Raw genomic sequence first — 10,872 nt, 5'->3', positions numbered from 1 at the left:
GTTAAGTGATAAAAGTGTAAACCATTTTCTAATACGTATAGATCAAAGGGAAATGAACTTGAGATCGTCTTTAAAGAGAGGCCTGGGTTATGAATATTATTGTTTACCACCCCGCTGACACACGTGTAGGCTGTACGGAGGCAGGAGAGGCAAGTTAGCGGCCACAGTATCAATTTGCAAGGGGACAGAGAGGAAGTGAATGAAACAGTGATATATATGAAAAACCTGAAGTGAATGACAGAGGAAAGAAGGTAGTAGCATAAGAGGAACAGGAAGGCGGATAGCGAGTGACAGGAGGCAGCGAGTGACAGGGGTCAGCGAGTGACAGGAGACAGGGAGTGGGCAGGATGGCGTTCTCGGTGGTGCTGCAGGACGAGGCTCGCACGGTGTGTCGCCTGGTGCTGTTCAGGGAGGTGGAGAACGCCGGCCCGCTGCGCAAACTGATACTGGCGGGGCAGGTGGAAGCCAGCCTCATCCAGCCACAGATGGTGAGTGATGCGTGTGCTGCTGCTGTTGTCTAGACTATTGCTCTGGAAATTGCCCTGACTTACTGGCGTAGTGAGAGATAAACCTGAAAATGCCGCTTCCGAAAGTAATAAAGTGAGATTAGGTATAATACACTCGTTTAGTATGTATACTACATGTAATATTCTACACATACATGAATTTTAAAGTAATATTTTGCGTGCTTTCAGTTTTGCAAAGTCTTAAATAACAATCTGAACATCAATATTTTCAGTGGCTTTGCTTGTGCCATCCGAGAAACATGCCCCCTATCACTACACCACTGCCCTCAATCAATTATTTATTACTGCTAGTGGTGTGAGGATTATGGAAATAACCTTAACATTGATTTCAGGACAATAGCTAAATATTTCTCGATGATCAGCTCTGAAATTCAAGTATCCAGTAAGTAGTGTACTAATCTTAGCCTAAGCAAACCTAACTGTCACTGCCACTGTTGCAGGTGGTGGCACCGTTCCAGGTGGCGGTGGCGGCCAACAGGGCAGTAAGGGCACAAGCACTTGGCAAGATGGCAACACGCTCCCTGTACACCGAGGTCATCTTTAACCTCTCCACCAAGAAGAACGTAAATGCACACACACACACACACACACACACAAAGAAAGAACATACATATACACAGAAAAGTGCAATAAATAGAAAAAAAAAAACTAACTGCTGATACACACACACACATACACACACACTGGCCCATCACTATATTTGCTGTTTTGGAATGTCACCTCTATTATGTATTAAAGGTCATGTCATTTTTTAGTCATCTCAACACACACCAGTTCAAAATGATGCAAGAGTCATCTCACCCCTATTATGCAACATAAAAGTCATTATTTATTTATCTGTTTTATCATCTCAGTGTCTCGGTGATGTAAAAAAAAATTACCACCACTGAAAGGAATCAATGAAATATTTTATAAGCATTTACAAGATGGAAAGAGGTGAAAAAGAACACATTTTGCAGTTTCTATCCAGTTTAAAGATTAGAGGTAGCTGGAAAACGAGGAAAGATATACCAAACAGCAATCACCGGGTTAAGATGACAACATTGCCTCTTCTTTAGATAATGAATGCCCTTAAGACCTTCGGAATGGGGGAGGAGGACAAGGAGGTTCTGGCTGTGGTGCTGGGGACAGAGGAAGAGGTGGAGGACAAGGTTACCAAGATCACACAGCAAATCAATGGCAAGGTTAGTCTCTTTATCTGGTAGCAGTGACAGTTTTGTATATTCACTGGTTATATTTGTTCTTGCAGAATACAAGAACAAATACAACCAGTGGATAGGATTAGATAGCTTATGGTTCTTTCTCTTTGTAGTCATAGATAGTCTTTGGTCTCATTGTTGTTCCTCATATGACACTGGGAACTGTTAAAAGATGAATGTAAAGATGAGATAATGAGATGAAATTGAAAGATATGAAAGAATGAAAAGAAAAAAAAACTAAATGAAAGGTAATGTAATATCAGAAAAATTAAATGAGGTAAGATTGAAACTGAAATAAAAAGGTAAAATTGTGCTAAATTGAAAGAGAGAAAACAAAAATAAAGAATCTATTGAATACTAAAGAAAAATAACATGAAATCAGATGAAATTAAACGTTGAAATAAGAAGATTAAGGTAAAGAAGAATGGAAAGAAAGAAATAGAATAAGACCAAGCAAAACAAAAGCAAAACATCAAACACCAAGAAGACCATGACAGAAAATAAACAAAAAAACAAGATGCATAAAACTAAAACTAAAGATAATCATGATAAAAAAAAAACTCAACACCTCTCTCTCTCTCAGGTTGTGGACACGTCAGAGCTGGCTGACCTGACACAGGAGGCTCGAGTGCAGGAGTTATACAAGGTGACACCAGAGGAGCTTAAGGTTGGGAGTCTGTTAGAGGCTGTGGTGTCTCGCATGGCGTGCCGAGACTTCCTGACCCTATGAGTGTGTGTGTGTGTGTGTGTGTGTGTGTGTGTGTGTGTTTTAACAATGACTTGTATTGTTGTGTTTTCTATGTAGTGTTTGTACTTATTGGTTCCTTTGATAATGTCTGTATTTATCGAGTTGTATTTACTTTGTCCTGTCTCCATATCTCTTGTTCTTGTTACCCAGTTTCACTTTAATTTTGTTGACACTAAAGCTGTAACTGTCGCCTCACTTAGCTATGCCAGAGTTCAGTGCTTTGGTACAGGACACTGTTATTTCTTCAGTGAGACATGTACTATTCTTTATCTTTTTTGTACATTCTACTTTCATATAATTGTGGTGCTTTGTTTCATTACATAGCGTGATGCCGTGATGTTGTGTTTTATTATCATATACTGGTGGAGAGGGACAGTCTTGTGGACCACTGTACTACATACCACTCAGGCACATCACAGCTGGCCAAACACACCTACAGCAAGACCCACACCACTAACAATTTCCTATCCTACACCTATTTCATTCATGCACCACAGCAAATGCAGGGTACTTCCACAGCAAGGCCCCACAACACACACTGGTTCACCCATGCCCCTTCATAATGTGACTGTTCCCAACCCTGACACCACAGCAAGGCCCCACAACACACACTGGTTTACCCCTGCCCCTTCACAATGACACTGTTCTCTACCCTGCACCTCCTCCAACCCTGACACCACAGCAAGGCCTCACAGCATATACTGGTTCACCCCTGCCCCTTCATAATAACACTGTTCCCTACCATGCACCTCCAGTTTTCACACTTCACCCCTCACACTTTCTAGAATATACTTAGCAGAGATATATACATAAATATCTACAACTTTCTTCATCATAGCAGTAATAAATTAATGTCAGGAAGAAAGGAGAGAACATGTACATTGGCAACATTTTATATCAAATCTCATGAAATTATGCTTATATCAAACATTTCAAATCTTATTCTAAAAATGTCAATTGTTTTTATTATTATTTGACTGTATTTCTGTATTGTTATCTATTCATCTACTTTTCTTCTTGTCTTGATGCCACACTCATATTTGGCAAGTTATACAATGAAATAAATAAAGCAATGTGATAGTAAAATGATGCAGTTAGCACACACACCAGACACTGACCATAGAGACAGCCGGCATCCCTTCCAACACACAACCTCCTTCACTTCTCATAGGACACAAGAAACAATGCACTCAAGCTTCATACAGTAGATATAAACAAGAGATAATAATACATTGTTTCTCTGAGTAATAGATAAATGAAATAGACTCGTACTGGGTTTAAGCTTGATAGAGTTGGATATATAAAGGAAAGATTGTAATAAACTGGTTCTCTGAGTAATAGATAAATGAAATAGATTCATACTGGGTTTAAGCTTGATAGAGTTTAGATATAATATAAAGAAGAGATTGTAATAAATTGGTTCTCAGAGTAATAAATGAATGGAATAGACTCATTAAGAGGTTTAAGATAAAAAGGAATTGTTTTTTAGAGTAATAGATGAATGTAATGGACTCAGAAATCAGGCTGTTAGTTTTGAGTCATTTGGGAGCTTTTGAAAGGTTAGACAAATATATAAATAGCGATAATAGGTGGAAATAGGCAGGCATGTTCATAATAGACCCTGCCACACGTCTCCATAATGTCATACTAATCTCTCCCACTAAAACCAACGACTAACACAACACCAAGTCAAGAAACTGTTTGTACATTCATTCACTTGCCGCACCTCCTCCCCGCTGCACCAAGGCCGTCAGTGTCAGTGCATCTTGACGTACGCTCGCTTGATCTTGACGGGATCCACTGGCCGGTCACCATTGTCAGTCTCCACCAGCCCCATCCGCTTCACCACCTGCATCCCGGCAGATACTCGACCTGCAGGGGAGAACGGAAAGTTGATAAATAAAGCTCTCTGGACTCTGTGGCCTCTCTTCTTTCTCTCTCCTCCTCTTGCCTACTTTTTTTTATGCAGGAGAGAAGCGAGTCAAGGGCAACAAAATATTAAAAAAAAGGCCCACTAAGTTTCGTTAAAAAGTAGTAATAAATTGGTAGCCAAAATCAAGGAACAAATGTCTTGAAACTTACAAGGAGTCAAGTCGTAGGAAGATAGAAATACAGAAGCAGGCAGAGAGTTCCAGAGTTTACTTAAAATTCCATTACTTCTATGAAAAACCTATAAAGTGTCTAGTATGAAGAGAGCAGCCAGTCTCCTGTGGACAGGTATTTTTGTATGCTCCAGACTGCAACAGGTGATGGACTGTCCCAAGCAATGAGGGGACAGGATGGTGAAGGTCAGCGGGTAACATCCCATGGAACACACCCACGTCTCATTTTCCTTTATACTTACTACTTAATCATTTATGTACAGTGTTTCAAAGGGCATATCCTGATAACCCAGTGCACTCCAAAGCTTGTCAGATTAACAGGCTTTTAACTGTAGTGATAAAATAAACAATCTCACTCATTTTCCTTCCTTTAATCTTTCTCCCTAGTTCTTTTCCTGATAATAACAAACAAATGTCACTCCCTTTCTTTCCTCTTACTCTCCTTTCCTCTGCTAATAATAATAATAATAATAAAATAAACAAACCAGTATTTTCTTTATCTTCTGCCTCCCTTCCTCTCCAAATAACACTAATAAGACAAACAAATCTAACTGTCTTTTCTTTCCTCTTTCTCTCCTTCCTCTCCTAATAGCATTAAAATAAACATCTCATTATTTTTCCTTCCTTTTTTCTTTACTTTCATAATAATAAGAATAAAATAAATACCACTCTTCCTATCCTTAATCTTTTTCTCTCTCTTCCATTTTTCTAATAACAGTAAAATAAATATCTCTTTTGTTTTCTCCTTTCCTATCTCTCCATTAATAAAACAAACAAATCTCACTGCTTCTTCCTTTTCTCTCTCTCTCTCTCTCTCTCTCTCTCTCTCTTCCAATCTCCTAACAGCAGCAAGAACAACAACAAAATCAAACCTCAATCCTTCTCTCCCTTCCAATCTCCTAACAAGAACAATAACAACAACAATCAAGCCTCTATCATTCTCTCTCCTTTTCAGTCTCCCAACAACAACAACAACAACAACAACAACAACAACAGACAATCAAGCCTTAATCTTTTTCTCCCTTCCAGTCTCCCTACAACATCAACAGTCAAGCCTCAAACTTTCTATCTCTCCTTTCTATTCTCATAAACATAAAATCAAACCTCAATCTTTCTCTTTCTTGCTTCCAATCTCTCAACAACAGCAAAATCAACAAATACAACAACAACAACAACAACAACAACAAGCAAGCAAGCAAATACCCAAAGCAAAAGCAAAGAAAAAAACATCTCCTTTAGCCCATAAATTCCTGTGAAAACCAAAACGTAGTAAATAATAATAAAAAATAAAAATTGAAAACTCACCGAATATTGTGTGCTTGCTGTCCAGCCACTGTGTCGGCGCCAGGGTCAGGAAGAACTGGGAGCCGTTAGTGTCCGGCCCCGCGTTGGCCATGGACAGCAGCCCCGCCCCGGTGTGCTTCAGTTCCTCATGTATCTCGTCATTGAAGTGCTTCCCGTATATAGACGCCCCACCTCGCCCTGTGCCTGTTGGGTCGCCGCCTGTGGGAGGAGTGGGTAGTGGTAGTGGTGGTGGTGGTGGTGGTGGTGATGGTTGTGGTGGTGATTAGGAGGAGTAGTGGTAGTGGCAATGGTGGTGGTGTGTGGTGTGTGTGGTACTGGTTGTTGTGATGTTGGTGCAGTGGTGGTGGTGATAGTGATGGTAGTGGTGGTGGTGGTGGCAGTGATGTGGTGATAGTGACGGTAGTGGTTAGGTGTGGTGATGGTGATGGGTGGTGGTGGTAGTGGTAGTGGTTAGGTGTGATAATGGTGGTGGTGTGGTGGTGGTGAAGTGCGTCACCTTGAATCATGAAGTCCCGGATGATGCGATGGAACTTGCAGCCATTGTAGTAGCCGCGGCGGGACAGCTCGGCAAAGTTGCGGCAAGTGTTGGGGGCGTGTTTCCAGTACAGCTCCAGTGTGATGTCACCCATCCTGCAGGCAAGACACACCTTAATACAGGATACCTACTCTCTCTCTCTCTCTCTCTCTCTCTCTCTCTCTCTCTCTCTCTCTCTCTCTCTCTCTCTCTTTTAACCTTTACTTTTCCTATCCATATTCACTTTTTTTTCATTTTCTTGTTCATTTGTCTTCTTCATCCTTTAATTCCTATTTCTCTCTCTCCTCTTATTCCTCCTTCCCCTTGTTTATTCTCTCTCTCTCTCTTTTTCTCTTATTCTAGCAGGGAGAGGCAGGGGGCTTGGCTGGGAGAGATGTGTTTGGCTTGGGACCAGGGTAAGGGCGTGAGCTGCTGTTCACGTCTTGTCTTGAGCTGTGGTGGCTGTCATACCCGACCATCTAAGCCAATCTAACCTAAAAAAATTAACCTAACAACCAAATCAATTAGATTTAACTTACCCAAACCAGCCAAACCAAGCTTACTTCATCATATCAAACTTTAGGTGTCATCATACATAATCAACAGCAGGTATATAAGGGCTCAAGTGACTCAGAATAAGGAGCTTTGTATATTGAGGAGGGGAAGGAAAGCCATGTTGAGACTGATGAAAGAGCCAAGCAATACACAAACCTAACCTAATCTACCACGCTAACCTAAATGAACCTCAAAATAGCTAAAAAAAAAAACATTACCTTGCGATGGAAAGACTATAGAAGAAATACATCAACTGTTTTGTGTTATTATTAGACTGCACTTCTCTATCTCCTATCTATCTATTCATTTTTTGGTCTTGATGTCACACCTCACATTTTGGTAAGCTGTGCAATGAAATAAATAAAGTAACATAGTAGAATGATAACAATGACATAAAAAGTACCAATTATCATGAAAACGGCAAAAAAGTGACAGGTTAAAACTCCATAAATACCCAGATTAATGACTACTGGTGAAAGAGACAGTAGCAAGCAGACACAACACAACACATTAGCTTATGATGGAAAGACTGTAGAGGAAATAGATTGTTTAAAAGTACCAATTATCATAAAAGACAGCAAAAAATAAAGGAAAACAAAGTGATAGGTAAAACTCCAGTACCTGACACATTAGCTTATGATGGAAAGACTGTAGAGGAAATAGATTGTTTAATTATCATAAAAGACAGCAAAAAATAAAGGAAAACAAAGTGATAGGTAAAACTCCAATAACTTAATAACTCAGTGGTAATGGAGGCACAGTTACGCATGCACTCACAATGATGGAGAGACTATACAAGAAATATATCATTAAAAATACCAATTATCATAAAAAAAATTGTAATAAATAAATAAAAGTGATAGGGTATAAACTCCACTATCAAAATCAATAACTCTGTAGTAATGGAGACAGTTAAGCACGCACAGTCACACACACACCACACAACACAACACATTAGCTTGTGATGGAAAGATTGTAGAGGAGAGAGATTGTTAAAAGTACCAATTATCATAAAAAAAATGGTAAAAAAAATAGTGACATGCAAAAACAGTTAAGCAAGACCCATGGCAAGACAAGACCCATGGCAAGACAAGACCCATGGCAAGACAAGACCCATGGCAAGACAAGACCCATGGCAAGACAAGACCCACGGCAAGACAAGACCCATGGCAAGACAAGACCCATGGCAAGACAAGACCCACGGCAAGACAAGACACATGGCAAGACAAGACCCACGGCAAGACAAGACCCATGGCAAGACAAGACCCATGGCAAGACAAGACACATGGCAAGACAAGACCCACGGCAAGACAAGACCCATGGCAAGACAAGACACATGGCAAGACAAGACCCACGGCAAGACAAGACCCATGGCAAGACAAGACACATGAGCTGACAATGGAAAGGCTATACAATAAAAGCATCATTAAAAATATCAATTATCACTAAATTTGCAGTTTCAACCAATATACCCTATCTTATATTTCTTCTTCCCTATGTCTAACAAGCTTAGGGTGGGAAAACCAAGCCTAAATTCTGTCCTGGAGTTATTATCAATTTATGGTAGGGTAAAATGGGCTTAGAAATGCTGGAAGAATTATCATAAAAAAACTGTAAAAAAAAAGAGAGAAAAAAAAAAAAAGGAGGAGGCAGCAGGACACTCACGAGGTTTCCAATACCACGTAGGGAGGCTGCCAGGACTTGTCAGGGATGGACATGGTGGCGACTGGGGGTGCCTCTTCACGCCGCCCTATCTCCCTCTGCAGTTCCTCCCCTTGGCGGTGTGTCTGGGGTGGTGTGCCTCAAGGGTGCCTCTACGGAGTGCTAAAGTCTCGCCCACCAACACTCAGCAGGGGAGGAGTAATGGGTTGGTGTGGTGTGATGGTGGGTCGCTGGTGGCGGTGGGTTTTGACACGCGAGTTTTGTTTACATCTTACGTTCATGTTTGAATGAAAAAAAAGTGTATTGTTGTTTGTCTTCTTCTTCTTCTTCTTCTTCTTCTTATTATTATTATTATTATTATTATTATTATTACTATTATTATTATTGCTATTGTTACTATTATTATTATCATTGTTGTTATTATCACGTGCTAAACTGACAGAAGCCTTTTTGGTCTTTAGAACACGTACCATTTTCACTCACTCTTCAGTACTATCACACACACACACACACACACAGGAAAAAACTAAGAAAAATAAAGTGACAGGTAAAACTCCAATAACTTAATAACTCAGTGGTAATGGAGGCACAGTTACGCATGCACTCACAAGCCAGAGGACCAGGGTTCGATTCCCCGGTCGGGTGGAGATATTTGGGTGTGTCTCCTTTGACGTGTAGGTGGTGTTCACCTAGCAGTTAGTAGGTACGGGATGTAAATCGAGGAGTTGTGACCTTGTTGTCCCGGTGTGTGGTGTGTGCCTGGTCTCAGGCCTATCCGAAGATCGGAAATAATGAGCTCTGAGCTCGTTCTGTAGGGTAACGTCTGGCTGTCTCGTCAGAGACTGCAGCAGATCAAACAAACAGTGAATCAGACACACACACACACACACACACACACACACACACACACACACACACACACACACACACACAATATTCAAGATCACCATCAGTACTGCCACACACACACACACACACACACACACAGTATCACCATCAGTACGGCAATCCAAACACACACACACACACACACACACACACACACACACACACACACACACACACACACAAAGTATTCATAATCATCAATACTGCCACACGCACAAACACACACACACACACACACACACACACACACACACAGTATTCATGATCACCATCAGTACTGCCACACACACACACACACACACACACGCACAGTATCATCATGAGTACGGCAATCCAAACACACACACACACACACACACAGTATCATCATGAGTACGGCAATACAAACACACACACACACACACACACACAGTATCACCATCAGTACGGCAATCCAAACACACACACACACACAGTATCATCATGAGTACGGCAATCCAAACACACACACACACACACAGTATCATCATGAGTACGGCAATCCAAACACACACACACACACAGTAACACCATCAGTACGGCAATCCAAACACACACGCACACACACACACACACACATCCACCCACCCACCCAAACACACACACACACACAGTATCATCATGAGTACGGCAATCCAAACACACACACACACACATCCACCCACCCACCCAAACACACACACACACAGTATCATCATGAGTACGGCAATCCAAACACACACCCACACCCACACACACACACCACCCACCCACCCAAACACACACACACACACACACACACACACACGCGCGCGCGCGCGCCCACAAACACACCCCAGCCAGCGGGCGGGAGGGAGCCAGGTCTGGGTCTGGGTCTGGGTCCAGGCAGTGGGCGCCCCGTTGATGACGTCACATATTTACGTATCGCAAACCATTTTGAAAATGTCAATTCCCAAAAAGGCAGCTAGACACGAATGCTTATGAAATTTTGACTTGCCATCAATCGAAACTAACTTTAAAAATACAAAACACATCACCGGACTGAGCAATAAGAAAATATTTCAAAAATACCGTAAATAAAAGTGTTATAACATCGACATGCTTAGAAACCATTCTAAAGCCCACCAATCTTATTCAACAGGATCGATAACACTTTTTAACAATATGAACTACCTTCAGAAAGTATTACACCTTGGTAGGACGCTCAACTAAAAAAATAATTATTTATAAAATGTCGGTTTTCAACAGTTTAACGGTGCTATAAATCACTCTTAAAGTCCACATGTTTAGCTTATCAGGAGCCTTACACTGTTTTTTCATCATAAACTATTTTTTGAAAACACAAACACTTCGCTACGGCTTGAAATAAAAAATC

At 41.0% G+C, this 10,872-nt stretch overlaps 2 protein-coding genes across 3 annotated transcripts in view; one reads left to right on the top strand and one right to left on the bottom strand.

Moving 5' to 3' along the window:
• Positions 1 to 94: 94 nt before the first annotated feature.
• Positions 95 to 2,811, top strand: LOC123499177 (EKC/KEOPS complex subunit TPRKB-like). The gene is made up of 5 exons (XM_045246882.1): positions 95 to 297; positions 332 to 488; positions 968 to 1,090; positions 1,586 to 1,711; positions 2,310 to 2,811. Exons 2-5 carry the CDS (start codon positions 348 to 350, stop codon positions 2,454 to 2,456), a joined length of 537 nt encoding a protein of 178 aa, XP_045102817.1. The 5' UTR covers positions 95 to 297; positions 332 to 347; the 3' UTR covers positions 2,457 to 2,811.
• A 540-nt stretch (positions 2,812 to 3,351) lies between these two features.
• LOC123499183 (peptidyl-prolyl cis-trans isomerase-like 1) overlaps positions 3,352 to 10,872 on the bottom strand; it is an 8,500-nt gene continuing 979 nt past the window's right edge. The window contains exons 1-4 of one of the 2 annotated variants that reach the window (XM_045246893.1): positions 8,616 to 8,866; positions 6,378 to 6,511; positions 5,882 to 6,079; positions 3,352 to 4,346 (exon numbers count right to left, since the gene is read on the bottom strand). In XM_045246893.1, coding sequence (XP_045102828.1) covers positions 4,231 to 4,346; positions 5,882 to 6,079; positions 6,378 to 6,511; positions 8,616 to 8,668 — 501 coding nt within the window. In that variant the 5' untranslated portion in view covers positions 8,669 to 8,866 and the 3' untranslated portion in view covers positions 3,352 to 4,230. Of the gene's footprint in view, positions 4,347 to 5,881; positions 6,080 to 6,377; positions 6,512 to 8,615; positions 8,867 to 10,872 lie in introns of those variants that run through there. The other variant, XM_045246899.1, reaches the window with a different exon arrangement.

The sequence above is a fragment of the Portunus trituberculatus genome, chromosome 8, assembly GCF_017591435.1.
Source record: "Portunus trituberculatus isolate SZX2019 chromosome 8, ASM1759143v1, whole genome shotgun sequence".
NCBI classification, from domain to species: Eukaryota; Metazoa; Arthropoda; class Malacostraca; order Decapoda; family Portunidae; genus Portunus; species Portunus trituberculatus.
Note: the sequence above shows the minus strand (reverse complement) of the source record. Positions and strands in the feature narration are given on the sequence as shown.

Coding starts and splice junctions, on each gene's coding strand:
- LOC123499177 (XM_045246882.1), top strand. CDS start 348: ATGGCGTTCTCGGTGGTGCTGCAGGACGAGGCTCGCACGGTGTGTCGC. Junction 489..967: donor GCCTCATCCAGCCACAGATG/GTGAGTGATGCG, acceptor CCACTGTTGCAG/GTGGTGGCACCGTTCCAGGT. Junction 1,091..1,585: donor ACCTCTCCACCAAGAAGAAC/GTAAATGCACAC, acceptor CCTCTTCTTTAG/ATAATGAATGCCCTTAAGAC.